Below are 27,334 nucleotides of genomic sequence, written 5' to 3' on the forward strand. Positions count from 1 at the left end.
AAAAAATAGTCGTCCGTTGCGTAACAACACTGCCCGCCCCCTTTTCACTCGCTCCGCGCATGCGAAGTACAGATATACAAGCCGCCATTGAGGGACCCACGATCTGGAGGAAAGGGTCAGAGAGGTACTTCTACCAGCGGTGCCTGCACGTTTTTCCAGTCTTCTGCTACAACTTTGGCTTCAGCTACCGTTTTTAATACTTGACTCAGGCTCTTGACTTATTTGCTGTGGATGTTTTTGGGTCGAAAACTGTCTTCATCGTTACTACAAGGGAGCCTGTTGTTTTTCTTTTTTTTTTTCTTTTAAAAAAAAGTAGATTCTAGAAGTAACGGGCAGCAGCTATAACGAGGCTACAGCAGGCTAGCTAACGTTAGCCAGCGACCTGGCTAGCTGCACACGAGCTGAGCATTGCTCGGTGGTGGCGGGGGGGCGGTTTGCCTACAGTGTCATTTGATGGATCCGAGGATCGCCTGGTTCCAACCAGAACAACGTGGACCCGCTAACAACCTGTGGATGCAGATTTGGGAGATGACACAGAGAATTGGCTACTTGTACGTGAATAACAGCTACACTACTGTATCGAGCCCAAAAGCTAACGTTAACGGGGTGTCGGGAGCCGTCGTCGCGGAAGGAAACGAGGCACCCGATACAAAAAGCAGCGGCATCGGAGAAGCCAAGACTCAGGGGATGTCGGCCCCGATGGGGGATGGAGAATTGACAGTACAGGGGGACTTTATACCACTCGAAACTAACAGCAACCACAACAGCCGAGTCGTTGGTACGGGCGGTGTCGGTGGAGGAGGGCAGCAACAGCACGGCAGCGGGGTCGCTGTTAGCAGAGTCACGGACGGACAGCCCCCCAAAAGAAAAAGGGACAACAAAGCTAGCACTTTCGGATTCAGTGTCATCTTGAACGGTGACAATAAAGAATATGTTGGTTACACGGGCACGCCATGGAAAGAAAGGAACTACTCAGAGGGAATTATAGGGTAAGAAAGAGTTTAACGAAGTTGGAAAAGAGAGAACCTTCATAAATCATTTTACTGTATTGGACCCTTAATGAGGGTGTGAATGTATAAGCCAACCCCAAGTAGGTGTTCACCTGCAGTATTTTATTTATTTATTTATTTAAAGCCTAACTTGAACACCTGCATGTTGAGATGATTAAGGCTGTCAGATCCCATCCCCACCCACTTTGTCAGCTCCACCTATCGTGTTGGGCAACCATGTGCAATGTTTGTAATTGCATTAAGGCTCATTTAAGCATAAAATTTCATACTTTTGGTTGAAAGGCACCTTATTTAAGACTATTATATAAGGTTATGAAAAGGTGCTGTGGTGGGAGTGGCGTGAGTTCACATGGCTCCTTGGCCAAAATCATATGGTATCTCCTTTGCAGTCCAGAGTTAAAAGAAAAAAAAGTTTGATAGTGCTCTCTGCCACTATCATGAAACACCAAAATAAGGAAGTATATTGTGGAAGAATGGCTTTTTATCCCTCCAAAGTTGCAGAGACTTAGAGTCGGTGTTAAGCTCTATGGTTTGCATATCGATGACCAGCTCCTTGTTACAGTCTAATTATTATTTCGATTCTACGTGGTTCTGGATAAATATTCAACACCATATGAGTCTCTGTAGTATTTAGAACATTATAGTGATCATTTAGGTTAAGTGATAAGTGTACACAGTCTTGTTCTTATACGTACTCATTACTGTTGCTGGGTAAAGTTCATGTTTGCGTTCACCAACAACTTTAGGCGAAAGTGGGGAGGGGAAAAACTCCTTTAATAGAAACGAACCTTTGGAAGAAACAGACCACTTCAACTGGTTATTAGAGGGAAGCAAAGAGAAGGAAAATGGAGAAATGACAAACAGTACAATAAAAAGTCAGTAAGTTGGTGGGGGTCAGTAACTGCGGATCAAAAGCCTTCTGCTCTTGAGCCAAACACACCTGCAGTACAAGGAGAAAGAGAGGACAAACAGTTAATGGCATTCAATGCTGGTGTACAAATGCTCAGAGGGTGAAAGATATGACAGAGGACAAATTGCAAAGGTAAAGAATAACATCATGACACTGACAAATACAAGGTGAAGGAATGCAAATCAACTCGAAACAGGTTGGCTAACCTGGGCTGATGGTAGATCAAATCTGCTGTATGGATGCTATACTACGATTGTGGTTGTGAAGTGGCCTTTTAGTTAGTGTCACTATGGATTTCTATTAGCCTGCGCAGTGTGATCATGTGCTGTTAGTCTGTGGACAGCTAAGGAGTGTTTGTAGCCCCTTTTAAGGAATTAAATTATTTTCCTGTTATTTCTAGCCACTAACAGCGGTGTATTTTAACACAGAGTGCACTGTGAAAGCAAAAGAAAATGCAAGTTAAAAGAATTTTTGGCAGTGGTGGTGATTTTTGACCAGCACTCACGGATGGTCAACATGTTTATAGCATTGTTATGGCAATCAGTCTGTTTCCCTGCTTACAAACAAACCCTGCTTAAAATCTGGTTGTATTTGAAATATTTATTATAGTCCTAATGCTTTTCCTTTGGAGAGGGGTCAAAGATTCTTTGGGTACCAACATTATTCATATGCAAGGGAAAAAAATACTGGAGTTTAATGCTAACTTCAGCAGTTATTTGATTCATAATTTCCACAAAGCAGATTCTGGCAGCTACTAAACTATACTATCACTTCATTTGAGAGACTCTCACTTCATTTATTGAGAATGAGATTTGATTCCGTAGAGAGCATGCATGTTTAAATTGCCGGGCTTATATTGTTACTCCTACCTACTACATTTAGTCTTCTAGCATTAGTCTACAGTATTGAACTACATGACACAATGAGAGAAGAGTGCCTATATTAACTTTTGGCCTTTTTCTTTTCATTCTTGTCATTTGTTTCTTTTAGATGTGATCACTGTGGGGAAATATTTTGGTGGGTGGGGCTCTGTTTTAATTTTCTTTTTCTTTTTTTTTAAAGAGCAGAAGTTTGTATCTTTTCCCACCCCTTTCTGTTAGGCAAGTGCAGACAAGCAGAACACCCTAGTGTGGAGTTTAGTCTTTGGCTGATTCTCATTTATAGTAATATTGCAGCTCTGTGTTTGCTTAAGGACATTCCTTAGTGATTAGCCTGGCTAATACCAAAACCTGAACCTCAGAGTCAGAATCGGACTTCAACCACCATGGAAGGCTTTCTGTTTAACCATACTGTAGTTAGTCACAGGGCCAATGTGATGTATGGCAGTACAGTAAATGTATTTTGAAAATGAACATGTGCAGAGCTACTGTATATGTGAATGGTTCACTGTAAAATATCCCTTGTTATACATGTTTTGTTGCTAGGGAGTTGTAGCCTGGGAGCACACTAATGCAACACCTTGAGTCAGACAGATGGAATATACTTTAAATCAGTGGCTTTAAAAAGCACTGCTGTCATGGGTGCTAGCATTAATGGTCATGTTGTTCATGAGAAGAGTATCTTGTGGCTGATTGGTTCTTGCTTAAAAAGACTACACTTTTCTACTGTTTTTGACTGTGAGATGTAGTTACCTGAGATTTCAAAGACCGCTTGTCCTATTTTATTTATGTCATGTGCACATTTCTTGATTTGGCAGGCATATTGGATGTGATACAACCACTGGTTGGTAGGGGAAAAATGTTCCCCAACTGGTTGGCAAGTTCCTGTGTGTCGCTAGGTGAAATTGGTTTCACCAATTTCTTTCTTTTTTTTTTCCCTTTTTTTTTTTTTTTTTTTTTTTTTTTTTGTAAATTAATTTTTTTGCTCAGAGATTGGCACACTTGCCCATAGAGTTTCATGTTTATCTTAGCGTACTTGCTAACTCTAAGCCCAGAAGTAGTAAAACTTGAGAGGGTACGATGGTAAACTGGAAACGGAGAATGCTTGCCTTTAAAGCAAAACCTCTGTATTTTGCAAAATGTTGGCTACACCACTGAGGCACAGCTTTTACTTTGAAGGTGAACCCTCTTCATGTTCAGTTTGCGTCACAGTTTCACTACAGCTTGGAGAGTAGCTGGACAGTGTTTCTTAGACAATCAGTCATTCCCATTCAAAGTACAACTGTAGCAATATGTCACCAAAGCAATTACAAGGCTGTTATTTAACCAACTGGTTGGGAGATAGACTTTTCCCTAGCAACAAGTGGTTACCAGGGGGCTGGCTGGCTAGTCTTTAGGCGTGCATGGGTGGGGATTTTAGTAATAATTTTCCCAGCAACTGCAGTCAACCTCTAGCAACCACCGAATGCTTTATTCACGTGATCCTACATTGTCACCATGACAAAATGGTGTGGAAGTTAATACCAAGTGATCTGTGGACATGAGTGTGCAAAACATCAATTGAAGTTGATGAGGTAATGACCCTCTGTCTTGAACTTTTTCAACAATTTGAATTTATAGGCTCAGTCACCAGTTTTCGTTCACAGTAAGACTTTAAGTCTACTCTCATAAAAATTGGGTGATTCTAAAGATCAGACCCAAGCCATGCTCATTGGTTAACCCCATCTCCACCTGCACTTTTAGTGGGATAATGTTAAGTTTTGCTGAATTGAATTATGGATTTGTTGCTTTGCTTGCTGAGCTTGCAGTGAAAATTCCAGTAGAATTCATCTTGTCAAGTGCTGTTACAGGTGTTAGCCAACCAGATGAGCTTTATTCAAATCATTTGGTGTGGCTTTGGTCAGTCAAATCAGGTTATTAAAATATACTGAGAATAAAGTGGTTGCACTTCTAGTTTGATGAACTGTAGACAAAATGAATCCTTGTGGAGAGTCATCACCCTGTCTATTAACAAATGTATTAGCATGCAAGCTAGCTTGTCTCAGTCCAAGATTTATTGTTGTACCTTTATAAGTTGCTGTTGCTATGACAATCATGCCAACATGACCAGAGAAATCTTGCATTACTCATGTTAAATCTTCCAAGTTTCTTCTCTGTGATTCATCTGTGATTAGTAAGAGCTATCTAAGTGAGCCATATAATAATAATAATATTGAGCAAGTGTTGGTTACACATGTGTGAAAAACTGTTCTAAAGCCTTTCATCTGCGCTCTTAGGAGAACAGGGTAGTGTGGGTTCAACACAGAAATTTGCAGACATAGTCTATATTGTACCTGAGCTTTTTGTTGTTGTTTTGTTTTAATAAACAAAACAAAAAAACAACAAACAACATAAACTGCCCACTGTGGCTACTGTTGGTGTCATTTTGGTTCTTCCTTTTCTCCTTCAAGCCCTCTTCTCCTCCAGTCAGGATTCTACTAAGATCTAGTGTCTTAGTTATTTCATTATGGGCTGTTGGTTGTGTACCCAGAATGTAGTGTAGGAATAGGCACACAAATTTTCCTTTACAGAGTGGTATAAAGCAAAAGCGGAAAATGAGCATTTCAGTTCTTCACCTTTTGATTTTTAAGAAGAAGGTAAAGAAGTAAAACAAAACAAACACTTTAAAATAAAAAATTCCACTCAAGATTTTACAGGGATTTCTGTCTGGTTTTAGTCTGTGACCAGCCAGATTTTTGCCATTTTTGCCCCCCTGTGCAGTGACATGCTTTAGATTCTTTTTCCCAAATCTGTCATGTCAATGTTTTGGGCAGCAGGCGTATGTAAACCAGAGAATCACTGTTGCATTTTTGGTATTTGAAAATGGCAAAACAGAGCAATAAACAGTGCATTTTTCCATGGGACAATCTGTACACTATATTTGGGCATGTGGGTTGGCTAGAGAGGCAGAGGCATGTGCTTATTTGTGTTTGACGCTCCTCCAGGTTTTCTGGAACTTAAATGGTCCAAGCAAGCAGCCTGCCTCTTGATGGCAATGGATCAGTGTTTACATGCTCCACACGGCCTTGCATCCATTAAACAAAGCCAACCCACTTGAGAGTGAAACCTGAGCCCTTTCTGTCCGTCCAATCAGATTAGGAGCTTGAAGGGAGTGTTTCCACCTAATTTTCTAGTCATGTAGAACAGCTATTTAGATTCTTGATATGGTCACAGGAAGTAAGTGTAGCCTGGTAGAACTGTGGCCTTTTTCTGTCCTGCAGAACACATGTTGTGCTTTTTATTGTGTAGATAATATCTCAAGGTTCAAGTCAGTTACAGCAGGGACATGATGTTAGAATTCAAAGTGATAGGTAGTTTTATTAGCTTACAAGGCTGCATGACTCTAGTAAATTCATAATCACAATTGTTTTGGTCAGTAGTGTTGTACTGTGGTGATTGTGTTGACTAAAATGGCTTTGCCCTTGACTGTTAAATTAAAACAAAACTAAAAAAACAAAAGGGGGGGAAAAAGAAGCAATTGAATCAGTGAGGAGGGTGGAGGACACATTGTGATCTGGTAGGACGTTTTATACCCAGACTAATAGGTGTTTTGATTATATAGCTGTTCTCAAAAGGCCAAGTGCTCGTCTGCCCCAACTGTGAAAAGTTTGCTTGTGCAGACGGCCCCAGTTGGCAGTAAACTTGCATGCCTTGGGAGACCTACACAGTAGTAACCAGAAAGCAATAGAGAGCCATAGCTAATCGCAAACCGTAGCATGCTACAGACAGTAAACTGGGTGAGAGATTCTGAGGGATCTCAAGACCAAAGTAACTGTTCATGATTCTTCCACAGATTCAACTGTGGAAATGTTGCTTTACTTCCTGTCAATTGGTAAACTTTACTGAAAGCCCTCTTCTCATCATTACTCTACCTGAACAAAATGGTGATTTGAGCTTTTAGGTTGGGGCAAAAATTCACTGCTGTAAAGTAAAAAGATGAAACCTGCTTTACAAAATGCAAAAAGGAGTCTTTAAATGCAGATTATTTTGTTTTGATGATCTTAAAATTAAGCTTGCTATACTACACGTGTCCATTTTTGTTAACTTAAATGGCGTTTCCAAACATGGGAGACAAAACATCTGAAATAGCAAGTCATAGTAACAAAGATTTATAGCTAATGCAAGTAGTCCAGAGGCATTTAAGTAGACGTTAAGGTACCAGGTTCATTGCATTTGAAGTTAACTGAATTTGTGTTTAATATTTTGGATATGTTTGTGCCTGCCCACAGCCACGACACAGAAATAAAAGAGTAAAACAAAAAAAAAAACCAACCCTCATGTCAAACCTGACCATAGTTTTCACCTTAGCTGAGGGCTCCAGTTATAGAGTACATCTCTTACAAGCTAATTAAATGTGTGGTTAATAGTTCACTAATGAGTTGCCTCACCATATTGTTTTATTACCATTTACTGCATCTGTTTTTTAGATATTTATATGACCCCAGGACACCCATAGACAGTGCCTCTGTGACTAAAACTCTGTTAGTGGAGCTGTGGTTCATCTAGTTTCTGCTGGCTTTGGCATCCATGTCACCCTCTCCTTTTTCTTTCTCTGCTTACTGGCTGGCTGTCAGCCAAAGTGTGTAAGCTTGTAGCGAGAAAGAAGCCTTCGTGCGTGTCCTGTGAATACCATGTAAAACGGGCCCCCTCTGAACAGCACGTGTGGGCAGCTGGTCATACTGTCTTCCCATGTGTAGTGAGGAATGTAGTTGTTTTTTTGGGTTTTTTCCCTTTTTTTTTTTTCTTCTCTCTTCCAGTCCTGTGGAAACTTCCTGTGTTCCAGAGCGATGCAGTGAACTTGTAAAACAGTATTTTCCAAAGGAAAGATCGTAACTGACTCTTGTCTATTAGCAGTTTAAAAAAACAAAACAAAACAAGAAAAACAGCCACACAAACTTTTTATTACCATTTTCTGGTTATTGCACTGTTGTAGGTGAGCTTTGCATGACTGACAGTTAAAAATGGAGCCCTATTTATTTAAAGCAAGGCGTTTTAGCTCCTCTTCTTTTAAGCTGATTTTCTTATAATTGGTTGCTCATTGCGAATAGAAGGTTTGATCAGCAAATGGGTGGACTTTCTATGCTAACAGCCTGGTACAGAGTTGACTGTCTGAAACTGAGTGCTTAGAGGACCCTGAATTTTGGTGGTAAATACACAGAACTCATTATTTAAACCTATCACAGTGATTGATATAGAGATTTTCCTGGTGACTGTTTCAACTAACAGAGGACTGAAGACCTAGTCTAAAAGCTAGAAAACGCATGGTTAACAATCATGTGGTTGAGTTTACACTGAGACTGCTGCATACTGTTCTTTTACATCAAAGTACTGCAAAACTGTGCTGGTTTGTCCACATGTTTACAACTAGCAGACGTACTCCTGGATTGTATTTGATGACTAGCCAGGGCAGCAGCATTTTAAACATTAGTTGCACACATCCTTAATATGAGCATCAACCATTGTAACTTTATTTATTTATTTTTAAACATGATGATTAGCATGATTTTCAAGCTCCAACTACTATCCTGGACTATATCAGGTTTCTGGTGTAGCTATTCCTATTTAGACCATAGCACCCTGGTACATCATTCAGGTGTACCCAGGCCTGTCACACTCAGTCAGCAGTGTGTGGGCTTTTGTGTAACTGGAGCTGTGTTGTCCCAGTGGCCAACATTTACCACCCGGATCAGTTCATTGATGAAACATTAATGAATATGCCATCTGTGTGACACTGACGCGTCTACTTCTGTTTGTGCTCGTCCTCATTTAGCAACGCTGTGTGTAATGCGACTGGTTTGCCTCCAGGCATCCCCGTCAGTCCAAAGCTACTGTTGTTGAAGATGTCGTTTCATAGACACAGCAGTGTCATGTAACGCTGCTTTAGATGTGCATGGAACCCTTTGTTGCAAAGGTTGGCACAGCACAAATTTCAAGCCTTGATTTGACTAAAAAAAGGATAATGTTTGAACTTGTTTTGGCTAAATATACCAACAAAAATGGTGAGAACTGTAGCATGATTAATCTGGTGCATAACTAGACTGCATTGAGCAGGTGTTTTTCGGCACAGGAATGTCTTAAAGTGGCCATTAAATATTAAATTCTAAAAGTTTGCTTCAGTAAATACATTTATTGGAGCATCCAGTAAATGTTGCTCAGTGTGATGTGACAGTAACCTCTTTTTCCTTCATTCTCACCAACTTAACAGATGGCTCTCATTCACATGAACGCTTTTCAGCACCACGCCCAATCCTGCATCTCTACCCTAATTTTTCTGTCTTACCGGCCCAATTATGCCTCCTGGACAGGGTGTGTCCTCATGAAGTATAGCCCCTTTTACAGGAATTTATTTACAAAAACATTCAAGCATGCATAAAAAAAAAAAGTGCATTTGGTTGGAGTGTACCGTCTTGTTTTCGAGTATAAATTTTAATGCATAACCTGAGTCCTTGTGATTTGTGCCAAGTTTAGTGGGGAATGAAGCCAACCAAGTTCAGGCACTCAACTCAAGCTGTGCTGTGTCAAGTCTCACCCTCACTGTCAGCAATTTGAAACTTAAGCTGCCAAGTTTTTCATCCTTACCTCTGACCTGTCAGTCCTGCTCCTGCACTGAATCACTGCCTGATCACTGATGTTTTAATCTCTGTAGGCTTTGAGGGAAATGGTTACTCATTGCTTTCATTTTCTATCTGTATCATATTTGTTATGCGATTAAGAGCTCAGAGCTCTGACTCTTCCGCTGTGATAAATCATTTCAAATGTGATTTAACTGACTGGGAAGATATTTTGATTATTGTGGAGCAATATCGTGAATTTCACTGATTAGGGCACATATGTTGCCCTACCCCCCCCATACATACATGACATTTCCTAATGGTGCTGGACACCTGGGGACCTACACGTTGAATTGCAGTCACCAACCAATCATTTGATAGAAAGTAAAACATTTTTAAATGTTTTCTAAGATTTGTTTGAACTTTTATAGTAATATTTAGCTTTTTAAGTGCAATTGGTGAAAACTAGACCTTTGACTATGCTTTCAGCTTTCACAGACTGTTTTCATAGTTTTTTCTATTTTTATAAATGAAATGATGAGTAAAAGCACTGCTTTAATTCCTCAGACTGACACAAAGTCAATTCTAGTACTCTGGGGAGTAGGGCTGTGCGATATGACCAAAATCTCATATCCCGATATAAGACATCTATCGTCCCGATAACGATATAAATCACAAAAATGTAGCATTTTCTGTGAATCTCGGGCAGCTCGACTTGCGTGAAGTGTTTCCAGCTGGGTGTCGTGTACCTGGAGTCGAGTGTTTTAACCGATGCATGAAACGATACATTTTTAGACATAAGTTTAACGGCCGCCGTTTTCTTTGAGTATTTATTACACAGCCTGCTGCAGGGAAAAGCCTGCTGTAACGTTTGAGTCTAAGGTTTATTTTTTAGCACCTGACGGCTCTTTTTTTGCTTTTCATCCGTAAATACTCTGCATACTCTTCCACGTGATTCAGTTTATTTTGAAAAGTCTCAACAGGATCTTGAGCTTTATTGTGAAAGGTTTATATGGAAAATAAACAAGCGGACACGCGTTGGTTTTACCGTCGTTGTTGCTAACGACAACGCATAAAAACAGGCGCTTGTCCGTCTGTAGTGTGATTATATTAAATATAAGAGAAAGAGAGAACTTTAAGAAATTAATATAGCCACTACAGTGACCATCAAAACGATGAAAAAATATTGCCGTAAACAGTTTATTTTGCGACACCACGAAACAAACGATAGCGTAAAATGAAACGATAGACGTTTTTATATCGTCATCCAATATATATGTTATATCGAACAGCCCTACTGGGGAGTCAAAAAGTGGTGTCAGAAGAAAATTCAACATTGCTCCTAAGCAGCTCTGCTCCATTCATATTTTATTCATACATATTGACCAAATTACACTAGAGTACAAAACATAACTGGTTTAAAATGAATCACTAATGTTAGAGGCAGCAATTGGGAATAAACATGACTGGCAACATTTCAAACACTAGAATAAGCTTGTTGGAGGAAAGTGTTAGACTTCTCTCCAAGTCTCAGCTCTCTGGAAAGCTGCTCTTCTAGATTATGTAACACCACAGTGATATAGGCAAGTGGGATTATGTGATAAATGGTACCAAGGGTCCTGATGCTTTCAAGTCAGGCAGGCCAGAGGACTGGGATGTAATTTGATCCTAGAAGGTGAGGCCAGAGGAGGAATTCATTATTTGTTTTTAAATGTGTGCTCTCATCACGTGAAAACAAGGGAGCAGTAGTACTGTTTGCTGTAAAATGAAACCTAGTGGTGCTGTTGGTAAATGAAACTGCTTGACATCAATGTTCTGTTGAGAATGCATTTGACAGAGGTTAATTTAACTTGACCTATTTTTAGGTATCCTGAATGAAGCCATGGTGACGTGTGTTCTCTAAACCATGAAATTAAAAGTAATTCTTCTGTAATGCAGATTGGAGCTTTTCAGTTTCTGTTTACCCTTAAATGAAACTTGGTGTGTGATTGAGGCTGAAATTTCTCCAGCGTCATTGGAGGGGTGGGGCAAAAAAACCCCCAAACAACAATTTGCATTCTTGGATGTCCAAAAGAAATGAATTGTATGTAGTACCAGCTTGTATTCTGTATAACCTGCACTTAAGGTTATCAAACTTTTCAGAAGGAAGATGCAAACAGCAGTAACATGTTTGATGTGAAAGAATGAAGCGAATGAAACTAAATGAAGCCATTCTGTTCACTTTATTTCTGTATTTGAGGTCAGCAGTCTGAAGATTTCTTTAAGATGAAACCATCCTTCCAGCTAATGGAAGCATCTATGTGACAGATGTAATATCAGCATGCTTTTCTGGGGAGAGAAAATTGCTTTGGGGATCTTGTCTTGTCTTTATCTGCCCATAGTGGTAATCAGTTTTCAGTTAGTTAGTATTACTTAAAAGTATAATCTCCCCACAATTTTTCTTTGCATTTTCAGTAACTCGTTGACTTACGAACAGCCAGTTGAGCAGCATTGAGACCCAAGAATAGCAGTTAAATATTAAAGTTTTCATTTATCACAGTTAGAACAGTAGTGTAATATTTTTAGAAATCATCCTACTTGACCCTCTGCTAATGGAACTAGAATTCCTGATTTTAAAAGTGTACTTAATTTCATAATGTAATCATTGCTCAAGTTAAATGCCCTGTGCTACTTTGATCTAGCATAGGGCATGATGTGCCCCTTTCAGAGTTTTGGGTGTTTCATAAAATTGTCTTAATTAATAAAATAGGAGTGCCTACTTTATAATTAATTATGATTATTGTTATTATTATTTTAACTAGCCATCTTTTTGTGTTTAGATTAACTGTTAATTTGTACACACAATGTTCTTGTCCAGCAAATCAGGGGTTAGTTTAAGGACATCAAGATGGCATTTGACTAAAGGGGGGGAGAGTTCTGCATTGTAGGTACAGTTAAGTTTCTGAAAACAAGAAATGATGAAGGTGAGGCTCAGTTTCCTTAACTATCAGGTGAGGAGAGCTTGATGTATAAAGCCCCAGTAAGCTGACACACACAAGCTCTTTGGAGTCGAATCTAAACAACAGTCAGCATTACCAGCTGCCATATGCTTTCTTTACTTTATTTTTAACAAAGTGGTGTCACTGTCTAATATGAATTGGTTAATTTTGGCCTAACATGTGTGTCAATTGTCTGCACACAAACTTGTCTCTCCTTATGTGTATGTAGACATGACTGGTCAGTGAAAATGTCAACACACGTGGACAAAGTGACCCATTCCAAGGACAAAAGCTTAGCCCTTTCTACTTTTTTCCCCCTTTTTCTTTTAAACGGACTTATGCACTGTAGAGGACCCTGTTGTTTTTACGCTGCCTGACAGTTTACGAAATATAAATGGTTGGCTTTAAACTTAAAACACCACGAGTTATGTTATGTTTGGAAGACTAAAACTTGCATGCTATTTGGAGGAATAACACCCAGATATTACGTGTCTCAGAACACCATTAGGCAACTCGTATGCTTTTTTTTTTTTTTTTTTCTTTTTTTCTTTTTTAGAATGATTGTACTGATAAGCATGAATTTGTTTGCCAAGGGAAGGTCAAGTCTTTGGATCCAGCCTGCTGAGTTGTCTTTAATTTTTGGCCTGCGCACTGTAAAATGTGCATGAATACAGTGCTTGCATCTTCTAAACAATTGTCCTTGCAAAAACTGTTCAAATATTAAAATAATTTGCCTGGAGATCATGCTCTCATGTGGATTTTCAGCAACTAAAGCTTATATGCAGAAACACTGCTGCTAGTTATATCCTTTTCTTGGCATTACATATTTGCAATGCTACTGTCAGAGGATCCCAGAATGGTTCAACCCAGTGAGAGAAATTTTACCTTTTGTTTTTGGCATTAGACTTTTACTAATTACTTTTAGTAATGCATTTTTAACTTTTGTTGTTATTGTGTGGGTTGTTGTGTGTTGTTGTGTTTTTTTGTTTTTTTTTTGACACAAATTTATATTGTGGTGGTTTCTGCATTATTTTCATTCTTTGCCTCTACTTAACTGGTATATGGATTTGGATGCATATGTCCTATATGATATATTATTGTACCGCTGTACTGTCACAAAGAACCAGATGGAGTAAGATTTCATGCAGTAATGACTAAACTTTAGATTTATTTATTTTTTTTTTTAAATAATGATACCTTATATTTTAAGTTTTATTTCAGTCTGGTATTCTTCCACTATTTTGACAGCACTGTTTTGTTCTCTACAGGCTACATGAGGAGATTATAGACTTCTATAACTACATCTCCCCACGGCCAGAGGAAGAGAAAATGAGACTGGAGGTGGTGGACAGAATCAAGGAAGTCATCCATGACTTGTGGCCAAGTGCTGAGGTATATTTTATATTTTATTCTTAAACCCCAACAACTGCAAAAGTTTTCTTTAGGCAGAATGTTGGTTTGGATATTGAGAGATAATAGATTTATTTTTGTCAGTGAAAGCACCACTTCAGATTATTAGCTTTAATCTGAAAGCTATCTAATGTCTATTTTACCGTATCTTATTTTATTTTTTGCACAAATAAATGATTTGTAACACAGTGAAAACCGTTAACATGCTTTCTTAGGTGAATTTTAAGGAAGTACTTAAAAAGGGCAGTTTCTGCAAATAGCTTTTATTGCAAAGTACTTCGTGGAGTCATAAATGCTGACAGAGACCGAGCTCTATGGCCATACTACCTTTGACACATTGGTCTCTGTAACTTATACAGGTCCTTCTCAAAAAATTAGCATATTGTGATAAAGTGCATTATTTTCTGTAATGTACTGATAAACATTGAACTTTCATATTTCAGATTCATTACACACAACTGAAGTAGTTCAAGCCTTTTATTGTTTTAATATTGATGATTTTGGCATACAGCTCATGAAAACCCAAATTTCCTATCTTAAAAAATTAGCATATTTCATCCGACCAATAAAAGAAAAGTGTTTTTAATACAAAAAAAAAAGTCAACCTTCAAATAATTATGTTCAGTCATGCACTCAATACTTGGTCGGGAATCCTTTTGCAGAAATGACTGCTTCAATACAGCGTGGCATGGAGGCAATCAGCCTGTGGCACTGCTGAGGTGTTATGGAGGCCCAGGATGCTTCGATAGTGGCCTTAAGCTCATCCAGAGTGTTGGGTCTTGCGTCTCTTCTCTTCACAATATCCCACAGATTCTCTATGGGGTTCAGGTCAGAGTTGGCAGGCCAATTGAGCACAGTAATACCATGGTCAGTAAACCATTTACCAGTGGTTTTGGCACTGTGAGCAGGTGCCAGGTCATGCTGAAAAATGAAATCTTCATCTCCATAAAGCTTTTCAGCAGATGGAAGCATGAAGTGCTCCAAAATCTCCTGATAGCTAGCTGCATTGACCCTGCCCTTGATAAAACACAGTGGACCAACACCAGCAGCTGACATGGCACCCCAGACCATCACTGACTGTGGGTACTTGACACTGGACTTCAGGCATTTTGGCATTTCCCTCTCCCCAGTCTTCCTCCAGACTCTGGCACCTTGATTTCCGAATGACATGCAAAAGTTGCTTTCATCTGAAAAAAGTACTTTGGACCACTGAGCAACAGTCCAGTGCTGCTTCTCTGTAGCCCAGGTCAGGCGCTTCTGCCGCTGTTTCTTGTTCAAAAGTGGCTTGACCTGGGGAATGTGGCACCTGTAGCCCATTTCCTGCACACGCCTGTACACGGTGGCTCTGGATGTTTCTACTCCAGACTCAGTCCACTGCTTCTGCAGGTCCCCCAAGGTCTGGAATCAGTCCTTCTCCACAATCTTCCTCAGGGTCCGGTCACCTCTTCTCGTTGTGCAGCGTTTTCTGCCACACTTTTTCCTTCCCACAGACTTCCCACTGAGGTGACTTGATACAGCACTCTGGGAACAGCCTATTCATTCAGAAATTTCTTTCTGTGTCTTACCCTCTTGCTTGAGGGTGTCAATGATGGCCTTCTGGACAGCAGTCAGGTTGGCAGTCTTACCCATGATTGCGGTTTTGAGTAATGAACCAGGCTGGGAGTTTTTAAAAGCCCCAGGAATCTTTTGCAGGTGTTTAGAGTTAATTCGTTGATTCAGATGATTAGGTTAATAGCTCGTTTAGAGAACCTTTTCATGATATGCTAATTTTTTGAGATAGGAATTTTGGGTTTTCATGAGCTGTATGCCAAAATCATCAATATTAAAACAATGAAAGGCTTGAACTACTTCAGTTGTGTGTAATGAATCTAAAATATATGAAAGTCTAATGTTTATCAGTACATTGCAGAAAATAATGCACTTTATCACAATATGCTAATTTTTTGAGAAGGACCTGTAACTGTCAGATACCAGTGTTGGTTTACAATACTAATCAGGCTGTTTGTGATGTAGCTAATAGCTACAGGCGTCAGGCTTTTATAAAGCATCCTGTTTTCTGTTATCTCGCTGCTGCACAGTACTGTTTGGGTCATTTTATTACTGCCACCTCAGGCATTATTGTACCCGCTGACTTTGATCCTGCTGATAGAGCAGTGTGCTTCAAAGTGTGTCTGCCCTGGGAATAGCAGCTCCTAAATGAGGAGCACAACACTGTCCCAATTGTGGTCAGCTTTATTCTTTTTTTTTTTTTTTTTTTTCCCCACCATGAAGTGAGCAGGAGCAGCGTTGTCATCAGGTCAGTGTGATGCCTGTTTAATTAGCTTAGATGCCAAGAAGTCCAGCAGTCACGCTGTTGCTGTACCAAATTGAAATCTTGCCAGGTAAACATGTAGGATTGTCTCATTCAAAAAGCACCAAGAAATGTTAATGGTATGTATGCAATAACTTGGCAGTTATTCACCACACTTAGGCCACAAGTGAAAGTGTTACTGGAGATGCCAAACTGGGATCAAACGACTCTTTTCACCTTCCTAACCACCTATAGTTACCTCACCCTTCACAGAAATCTTCAAGAACTACTATTCATTCATTCGGTCATGGCTCTACACTCAGCTTAATGCTCTACATGTGACAGTCCTGTAAACCAGAGTTTATACTTCTGGGTTATAGTGGAATGTGTAGAGGAGGTTTAAGGGAATTAAATATGGGCCACGGCTTAATTCTATTTGTGTAGCGCTCTGAGAGAGGTTAAAAGGGAAGGTTGAAGATGTGTTTTCATTAACAGAGTGCAGGTTATAAGATTAGTAGCTAAAAAGGCTGTTGTTATTGTAAAAGCTGTTCAATTTGTGTAAGCCTGCCACTAAATTATGTTGAGCTGTAAAAATATATTCATGCACGCTGTAGAACAGGTTTTTGTTGTAGTCAGTTGTAGCGTGGGAAAGTCAAGGAATGCTATCATAGTGCTTGTTTCAGTTTGCCAGCAGGGTAATCCATGTCATTGTTTGTCAGAGCTATAAAGGTGTGTAGGAGTTTAAAGAAACATTGTGATTAAAAAGACCTTTGTGACATGCTTTATCTGCATTTCTTATCCAAAACAAAAAAATATCTACATGTGTGTAACTGCTTGTCCTTTATCTTCAGGTGGAAGTGTTTGGGAGTTTCAGCACTGGTCTTTATCTGCCAACAAGGTGAGCTATGCAGCATTCATCATTTTTTGCCAAACTGTAACTGAACTGGCTTATTACCACAGTTACTTAACTCACCTATGGAGAAAGTGCTCTGTCTAGCCAGGCTTTGAGGGTCAAGTGGTTTAGTAATTTTAGCACCACTGATCCTGGAGCTCGTAAAGGATTTACTCAGAGTGGCTCCCCACTGCTGACAGACAACAAGAAGACAACAACACCCCACCCCCCTCAACACACAGGCAGGCATGCCACCTGCATTAGTGAACTCTTAACACCATACTGAGCGCTTTAAAAGGGCTCAGCTGTTTATTAATGCTTGATTTTTCAGTGACTGATTTCTTTGACATTTTTGGATCATTTCTAGAGACATGACTGTATTGAGCTGCTAGAGTCGAGTGTTTTGTGGTCTGCGTGTATATTTTTGTTTGCACGCCTCTTGTTTGTACTGGGTGCTTGTGTGTGACGCATGGCACTGCTGACTTAATACACATTGGCTGACTCTTAAAAGGCTCTGTCAGGAGCTGCACATTGCTTTTCCACAAGAGGGAACCAAAGCCATCTGCCATCTATCTGCAGTTATCTAACACACAGGATAGGTTTAAGGTGGACCACTTGTGCTTTTCCTTGGCATTTGTTTTGTGTATGCAGTTAGTGATGGAGGCTCATGCTCAAATTTTGAAATGATGTCACGATACAAGTAATTCTTCTGAGTCACACATTTGGGCTTCACACGTCCACACCCTGCTTGTAATGCTCAGCAGAGACTGGACCACAGTTTGAGAACCCACAGCCTTAAAATTACTTTTGAACTTCGGGGCTAAGACAGAGCAGTATAAGAAAGATGAGGATTATATAAAACTTTTGTTTACTTAATTACAAATTATGGAACAAGTGAACTTCAAATCCAGCTGGTTTATCATATAATACCTGTTATACCTGTTGACTGGAGTAGAACATTTTAGCAAAATCACGCCACACTCACTTGTACAGAGGAACAATGTGCAGTGTCTTTATGTGCGACGATAAATTTCAGCTGAAGTTGGGTCAATATGTTTGTCACATGACAAACTTGAGACTAAATGTTTTGCTGTGAAGATAAACCAGAAATGCTTCTGCGTTGTGTTGGTGTTTTTGAGGGACTCGTATAGAAGAGTTGGATTAAAATAACTTATAATAATTTTCCCCTCTCAACAGTGACATTGACCTGGTAGTTTTTGGGAAGTGGGAGTCACTCCCTCTCTGGACTTTAGAAGAGGCGCTCCGAAAGAAAAACGTCGCAGATGAAAACTCCATCAAAGTTTTGGACAAAGCCACAGTAAGACTTCATTTCCAGTTTTTCTTCTGTGTTTAGAGGTATAAATCTGTAAAGCCACAACCTGTGGAAAAAGCAAACATGGAATCATTGCAAGCTACTAATTATCTGCAATAAATCAGATTCATGTAGAGCAATTCGCCTTAGTTTTCAGTGTCTTCAATTCAGGCAAGCAGCTGTATGAAATCACTGATGACGCTGATAAGCATAGTTGTCTTATTATAGTCAGGCATGTGTACAGACATGCACATGAAGAGAAATGCCAGCATCAGAACTTTGGTATGCTTCAAGTGTTTTGTTGCTACAAATGACAGAGTACATTTCATCCAAACTAAAGTGATGTGGTTCTAGCAGTGGCACAGTATGTAATGATCTTGAAGCTAACATTGTCATTCATATCACATCATTTTTGTTTTTTCAACCAATTCCAAAAGTTTAATTAACAATCTGTGCTTTGTTAATAGATTTTTCCTAACATTTGGGTTTATACCACCTCAGAAGATTTAGTAAAAGTCTTTTCTGCTTTGCAACTGTCGCTTATTATGGTTCTTAAAAAGCCGATAAGCAGTTGAAAGTGAATATCAAGTGGATTTTAGTTGAGGATTATCAGTTGTGTATGATTGCATGTGAGCCTGTTGTTTTCACACTTACAGACACACTTAGACACAAAGTAGTTTATAGGTGCAGATTTAAAATATAAATGTCTTTTATAACAAGTGTGAGGGATTCGTATTCTGTGTCACGCATATTCCAGGTTCCCATCATTAAACTGACAGACTCTTACACTGAAGTTAAAGTGGACATCAGCTTCAATGTGATGAGTGGAGTGAAAGCTGCACGTCTCATCAAGGAATTCAAAGAGGTACAGTTTCTGTTCAGTGTATTTTATGTATGATCCATTTTTTGCCCCATGTAGTTTTCTGTATTAACACCTGTAAGGCTGAATTCCTTCTTTTAAAGATGTGTACATTGTTTGAGCACTGTTGTAGTTCATCTTAGACCTTAATCTGTGTGGGATCACCCCGAGGTCTTCCTGAATCCTGAAGATTCTTGCTTTCTCGTGAGGCTACTTTATATAAAAATGTACAATATAATAATCCCTGTTGTCTTTATCCTGTAGAAATATCCTGTGCTGCCTTATTTGGTCCTGGTGCTGAAGCAGTTTCTACTGCAACGGGACCTCAATGAGGTTTTTACCGGTGGAATTGGCTCCTACAGTCTCTTTCTCATGGCTGTCAGCTTTCTGCAGGTTGGTTCTGTAGTTTAAACCCACCCGCCCAATGTTCCGAAACAAAATACAAAGACTACAAAATATAAAAACCCTTACCTGTGAATAAAATGATCAGAAATTTGCGCTTTAAACTGAGAAACAAGAATTGCAGCTAACTTACTGATTTACAGTACTTCTAACAACCACCTGTACTTTGTTTCCAGCTTCACTACAGGGAGGATGTGTTTGGTCTCAACATCAACATTGGTGTTTTGCTCATTGAATTCTTTGAGCTCTATGGGCGCAACTTCAACTACCTGAAAACAGGCATCAGGATAAAAGACGGCGGGTGCTACGTTGCCAAAGATGAGGTTCAGAAGAACATGTTGGATGGCTACAGGCCCTCCATGCTCTACATTGAGGACCCACTGCAGCCAGGTAGAAATTATTCTAATTCCTCAGAGGTGTTGAATCTTAAATTGGTGCAGCGTGCATATTTAAATGCACAAGCCTTTGCTACACAAACAGTGTGTCGATAAAAAGCAAAGAAAATCCAGTATGATCTTCAGTATTATATTAGCGTGACTGTAAAAACTGCTGCTCGAGTCTGACTGTAATGTCACATACTGCAATTAAGACCTCATTATTTTTTGGCTTCAGACTTGCAGAGCCATCAGTGTTATTCTAACCAAATGTAATATATAATGAAGGCAAATAATTATGAAATAGCAGAAACCTTAAAAAGTGCAAGTGGTTAAAGCCATACTAGAGATGGACCGATCCCATATTACGTATCGGTATCGGTCCGATACTGACGTAAATTACTGGATCGGATATCGGCGAGAAATAAAAAATGTAATCCGATCCATTAAATATCAAAAAAAGGACCTCACAAAACATGCGACACGGCGTAACTCGCCTCATAACCGTAGCACATCGGAGCAGTGTGCTCACGTGATAGAGCGGCTGTGTGTATTTGTAGCCTCGCTACCAAACCAGCATTTCATCTCCGATGAAGTGATCCCAGAGAGAAGTAAAGCAAGTGTGTAAGTTCATCTCTGAATGTTTGTAAAGCATTCCCACGTTAAGCTTAACAACCGATTTATGGAGCGACTGCCTCTTCTTGCTGCTACTTCAATCGTGAAACTGATTAATGATCAGCTGATCGGCTTTTCTGTCGCGAGTCCGTCTCTCTTCTTTGTTTTTGGCCCACTTCTCACCAGAAAGAGGAAACCAGCGGCTGAACAACAGCAGCACGTTTAAGCTTGATAAGCTGTTGTTAGAGTTTATTTAATATTACTTTGTAGACCAGGATCCTTTTCTATGCAGCTGACGGCTGGTAACTGTGCAGGGGCGGATCTAGCAAAGTTTAGCCAGGGGGGCCGATAGGGCATTAACAGGGAAAAGGGGGCACAAAGACATACTTTTCTTTCTTATTCTTATTTAAAATGTCTAGCTTTTAATAAATAATTATCTGAATCTTACACCCAAAGTTTTAATCTTATGTAAAATATATAGAAGTCCATTACTGTATATAGTAACTGTTAAGTCTAATATACCCTAGTAAGCTATAGTACTTTTTCCTGTGGGAAGGTACCATCTGTGCAGTCTGCAATTCTGTAGAAGAAAGATGTTGAATCCATTTAATTATTCTTGAAAAATAATTTATTTCTGTGCATTTTTTTTCCACACTGCATCAAATTAAAGTTGATTACGTCGATTAAGCATCATGAGGTGGAGGGTGGGGGGTGGTTCCCTATTTTTCTTTTTGCAGGGAGTTTGCAACCCTATTAGTTAGGTTGCTTAATATTTCTGCTAAGTACTCTTTAAAATACCAGAATAGGGAGGATGGAGTAGGTTTAAGTTTATTAGATTGATCAGTATTGCTGAACTATGAAATATTTTGGGTGCAGTGTACTTTTTACATACAGGTATAACAGAATAGCTTTAGTGTTGTTGTTTATTTAAACTTGAGTATGAACTTATACAAAATGCAGCAAGATATTAAAAAAACAGTTTTATTGATTGAAAAACACACTATATCGGATTCATATCGGTATCGGCAGATATCCAAATTTATGATATCGGTATCGGACATAAAAAAGTGGTATCGTGCCATCTCTAAGCCATACCTTATCAAAAGATTCAACACAGAACTTAAATGGTAGAAAATGGTGTTGTCATTAAACGGGCAACGTGGAACTGACAATTCTTCTTCGTATTGGCGTGTTGGTAATGTTATCACCTTCTGTCTTGTGTCCAACAGACAATGATGTTGGCCGCAGCTCTTACGGTGCCATGCAAGTGAAGCAGGCATTTGACTACGCCTACGTGGTGCTCAGCCATGCCGTGTCACCCATCGCCAAATTCTACCCCAACAATGAGAGTGAGAGGTAAGGAACAAATTCAAGAAACTTGCGAGGACTTGTCTAATGCTAATTTAATTTCTTAATACTGAAATTCTCATTCTCTGGACTTAAACAACTGAGGCAGTAGTATCAGTGATTGTTTTGATACTGTCACATTCAGAGTGGAGGGTTATCAGCAAAAACAAGGGCTTCTTACAGTTTATCTTCAGTCTGTGAAATGATATCTACTTTCTTATACTTATTAGTTATTGTAAGAAAAATTTTTGTTGCTTGCATCACTTGATGCACACAAACCCTAATAACATTTGTATTCAGACTGCTGTTTTACTATGTATTTCTCTCTTGTGTCCTATCACAGCATACTTGGCCGGATCATCCGTGTGACTCAGGAAGTGGATGACTACAGAGAATGGATCCGAAAAAAATGGGGAAGCCCACTCAACAGTATGTTCAGGTTTTCTCGTGTGTTTGAAAAAAGTAACTGCAAAGTAACTTTGACCCACTAAAGATCAGCAGTTCACTGTCTGCTGAATATACTAATAACTCCAGACTGTAGCCCAAATGTAATCTTTACAGGCTTAATGTGTTCACTCTGCATTTGTCTTTTCCCGGCTTCTGTAGAAAATGAAGTCACATTGTTTGAATCGCAGCAGCTTGATGAGCGCAACAACAACGTTCCAGATGACGACGATGATCCTGTGGTGGCTGTACTGTCAACTCCTCTCAGCAAAACCTCCTCCAACTCTTCTTCCCCGTCACTCCGCTCCTCTCCCTCCTCCTCCCCACTGTCGCCGTCTTCCACATCCTCTACTTCCACCTCAAGTGATGGGGTCAGTCCTGTGGCTGCATACAGATTTCAAATATGACATTATTGCAAATATCTGTAACACTTAAAGCTTCCAAAGAAAGATTTATAGGTGACAAAATATTTTGAAAATTATATTTTGTAACAAATTTTGTCCCCCACCCAGGACTCTGATAGTACACCTTGTAAGACTGCCAAACAGCAGCCCAGCCGAGGATCCAGTGCTCACAGAGAAAAGTCTGCTGCTGTCAGCAATCACAGAACACAGAGCCACACTACCAGCACTCCACCTGGAGGCAACAAGGGAGGAAAGGTACTCACAGCTTCACATTAAATTAACACATACATCTCAAGATACCACAGACGTATCAATCTAACTTTTGACTAATTGTGATAGTTGTTAACCTCTTTAAATCAAGGATTTATCTTATTGAGATTTTTCTAAGACGAACCTGTGTACAAACAGATACAGTTTAAGAGCAAAGATTGAGGAACACATAAGACAAAAAGAAATTATAAAGGTTTGTAGGTTTATAGCTTGCAAGAGGAACTACAGATGCATAAATATAACATTTTAACATTTCAATTGCAAAATCATAGAATGCAACTTAATGTTTTTGCAGTAAAATTTGTGCAATATTTAAGAGTAATGGCTAATGTTCGAATGCCCTGTGCTGGTAACTGCTGGCTAACTTTGATTTGCATTTATTTTTTCTGGATAATGAAAAGATTGCAAAAGAAATGGAGAAGCTTTTCTAGTGTGCTTTTTGTCACATTTCTGCACCATCACTGGCAAGTTACATTGACACTGTACAGCGGGTAAAATATTGAACACATCACCAATTTTCCAAGTAAATGTATTTCTAAAGGTGCTATTGACATGAAATCACCAAAATGTTGGTAACAGCCCATCTAATCCACACATGCAAAGAAATTAAACCATAAGAAATGACATGAGGGGAAAAAGTGTTGAACACATGAAGAGAAAAAAAAAAAGAAAAAAAAAGGGAAGTGCAAAAAGGCATAGCAAGTCATGACCCCAGCTGAAATCTCAGCTCTCGCAAGACCTTTGCAACCTTAATATTGCAAAACACACAGATGGCATCAGTTACAGAAGAATTTCTAAACTGAAGGTTCCAGTGAGCACTGTTGGAGCAGTAATCCCGAAGTGGAAAGAACGTCATTTCACCATAAACCAGGTGCTCCTGTAAGATATCAGACAGAAGTGAAAAGAATTATTACAAGAGTTGTCCAAAAGCCAATGACCGCAGAGCTACAGAATGACCTGGAATCAGCAGGTACAGTTGTTTCAAAGAAAACAATAAGTAAGTATTTTAATGCCATAGTGCACACAATGTCTGGAAGTCAAAAGGCACTGCATATTACCCCCCAAATACCGCACAAACGGTGACGTACAAATCAGTGGAGCATCATGATATGGGGCTGTTTGTTTTTTTTGTTTTTTTTGGGGGGGGGGTTCTTCAGCATATGGGACTGGGATGCTTCATAGAATTGAAGGAAAGATGAATGGAAAAATATACCGACGCATCCTTGATTAAAAAATCTGCTGCCATCTACCAGGAGGATGAAGCTGAAACGAGGATGGATGTTTTAGCAAGACGATGATCCCAAACACTGCCAAGGGACCTCTCAATTGATTTCAGAGAAAGAAAGTACAGCTGCTACAATGCCCCAGCCAACCTGACCTGAATCCAACTGAAAGTCAGTGTAACAAAACAAAAACAAATAAAACCTCCCAAAAACTAAAGGTCAGAGTTCATAGAAGGGAACCTTCAGATTTTGAAGACTGTTTGGACAACTGGGCCAAATTCACACCGCAGGAGGGTCTTGAACAAACAAAGGCTTTTGTAAAAAGTATTACTTACATTTCAGTAAGTTTGTTCAGTACTTTATCCCTGTGTCATGTCTCATTATTACACATAATTTATGGACATCTGTGGTTTGATTTCTTTGCATGTGTGCATTGGCTGGGTTGTTACCGACATCTGGTGGTTTCATGTAAATGGCACCTTTAGAAATATATTGACTTGAAGTGCTTATTTTACCCGCTGCATGTCTACGGAAATTCCACCACTATTAATAACTAAATGTTTTGTCCTCTGCCTCCAAGGCCAGGATGTCTCGTTCTCACCAAAAGAGTGGCCATCACGGGCAGCAGAACAACTTCTCCGGTGGCAAAAGCCATCCGAGCAACAAGCCGCACCACCACCAGGCCACCAGCAAGAGGAGGAAAAATGTGCGAGACTCTACACAAGAGGATCTTTACAGATAGGGTTAATTTTGCTAGCATCACCCCACATCTCCCTTCCTTTTCTGCAACGGACTGTCACATCTTACTTCTGCTGCCAGACTCTAGGCTTGGGAGACTACTAGTATTGAAACATCGTCCAGAACTCTTTCAATCTGGCTTTTCAGGGTGACGAGCAACATCCTCTAGCAGGGAGGAAAAACTCACAAAGAGAATCGTAATTGGAAATGGACATAATTTCATGGACTTGAACTGAAATCACAAAGGGTAAACGGTCAGTTTCCAGCTTCCCAACAGCTTCTTGTAAGGAGTGGGGTTTTTCTTTCCATAGCCAGCACCTACACAATATGCCTCTTGCGCCTCCTGCTGTACAGGAATGGACAGGCCAGGTTTGTGGAATCAGCTCTGGAGCAATACCTGGAACTGCTGGCTGGAAAATAGGATCAAAGGTTTTAAAGAAAAATGAAAGTATGCAAATGGCTTAAAATGTACAAAAAAAAAAGTTATGTTGAACAGGAAATGTGTATGAAGAATTTTTTTTTTTTTTTTAAATGATGGTCACTTACAAATGCAATCAGTAAGAGCGGGGAAATAACTTATGCATGATATGTTTTTAGTTGATTTAAATTGTTTTGTTATGTCTAAACAGGTTATAAAAAGATTTGTACAAAAAAACACAAAATAAGCAAAAAACTGTTAAAAAAAAAATCACAACTAAGAGGAACCTATTTCGTATGACATTTTTACAGACAATTTGAAGTCGTATAAACATGCACATTTTGCTCCCGCTGCTTTGGGTCCCATTGCCAACAGAAATCATCAGCATCTAGTTTTTCTCCTGTTTGCTTTCTGAGTGTGCTACAGTGTTAACAGTTAGCCCTGAGTGAGCCTTTGCTCACAATACAGCCCTATAGATGAGCAGAGGGAGCTCGAGTTCTCTTATCCAGCTCAGTCGCATCAGTGTAGAGGCTTTAAGACTACAGGTTTGAAACGTATAGGGCGATAATGGGTTTTATTGGGGGGAGGGGGGACACAAAAAAAAAAAAACCCCAACAAAATCCTACACTTGAAAACGTGTCATCAATGCGATAATAATCTGTTTCTCTGATAATTTACAAACTACAAAATCATTTGTATTTGTTAAATGTATTTATTTTTTTATTAATTGTATGAACATAGTATGGATCTATGTGTTTAACATTAGAGCCCATATCTTTGAGTCCTATATTTGAAATGGGATAAGTTGTCGGGAGGTGGGTTGGGGTCGGGCATGTTAGGATACAGGAAGATGCCACCTTTTTATTGTTGTACTACTACTTTTTTTTTTTTTTTTTTTTTTTTTTTTTTTTGGTTCCACTGACAGTTGAGTGACCAAGTTACTTTGAACAATTTAAGACCATTTTACAAGTCATGTGGTGAGAATTTTGTATTAATGTGGCTGGTCTACCTAGTTTAAGAGAGACTATTTGTTTTACGGTTTATAAATCAACAAGAACACTTCTGTCATTGCAGTACAGCAACTAACCTGTAGATGGAGTTATTGCTCCAAGTCTTAATCCACAGAGTTTGGGCTTGTATACTGCATTTGGGTTTTTTTCCCTTCTTTTTTTTTTTTTTTTTTTTTCTCTTTTGGTTTGTGTGTGATTGTGATTGACATAAGCTTGGTGTCTCGTCTGAATAGGCAGCTGCACATAGCAAACTTTCAACTTAAACAGTTTTTCTAGGAGGGAGTCTCACACCGAAGCACAGTGCAGTCCCCTCGTCATCTACCTTTCTCAGATGTGACAAGAATCACCCACAGTAAAACAAGTAGCCAGCAATAACCACCACCTCATGTTATAGAATGCTACTCCACAATGACTACTGTAGCGACACAATGTTATGCTCACCACCGAGCTACGTTATGTGTTTAGATGGAGCAGGATCAGGACACTTTTAAGTCAACTTACTGTTATTTGGTGTTGAATTATTTAAAAAAACAAAAAAAACAAACAAAAAAAAAACTACAGTTCCACTACCCTTCCAACACCTCACTCATCCTCAAGTACTACAGCTGAGGTTAAAAATGCAGTATAACAGCGCTGGTCTGGTGAATCAAGGTGAATCAAGTTGTGCCATCTGAATGTCCACTGACCATGTTTCTTCACTGCAGGAAAGCTTTGACCCCAACTGTACTCATTTGAAATGTTTTCCTGCAGCTATTACAATCCATGCAATAAAAACCATATCATTAAACCATATGTTGAGACAAGTTTCTGGTCTGCCTTTGACTTTTATTTTGAATTGTCTGCCTCTTTGCTGACTAAATTAAATAATTGTAAGGTCACTTAAAATGAAAAGCAGCATTGTGTTGGGGTGTGAGAGGGACATCTCCAGAGGGGAGCTGATCTGAAAGTCTCCAAATGGGT

General features: G+C 39.4%; 1 protein-coding gene across 1 annotated transcript; it reads left to right on the forward strand.

Moving 5' to 3' along the window:
* Nucleotides 1-75: 75 nt before the first annotated feature.
* On the forward strand, nt 76-27,177 carry tent4b (terminal nucleotidyltransferase 4B). The gene is made up of 12 exons (XM_084929052.1): nt 76-989; nt 13,635-13,758; nt 16,918-16,964; nt 18,156-18,276; nt 19,028-19,135; nt 19,394-19,522; nt 19,708-19,921; nt 21,750-21,876; nt 22,211-22,296; nt 22,474-22,682; nt 22,824-22,970; nt 24,789-27,177. Exons 1-12 carry the CDS (start codon nt 454-456, stop codon nt 24,948-24,950), a joined length of 2,010 nt encoding a protein of 669 aa, XP_084785178.1. The 5' UTR covers nt 76-453; the 3' UTR covers nt 24,951-27,177.
* The last annotated feature ends 157 nt before the right edge of the window (nt 27,178-27,334 follow it).

Source organism: Perissodus microlepis, chromosome 1 (genome assembly GCF_051167445.1).
Source record: "Perissodus microlepis isolate ML-2025 ecotype Zambia chromosome 1, ASM5116744v1, whole genome shotgun sequence".
NCBI classification, from domain to species: domain Eukaryota; kingdom Metazoa; phylum Chordata; class Actinopteri; order Cichliformes; family Cichlidae; genus Perissodus; species Perissodus microlepis.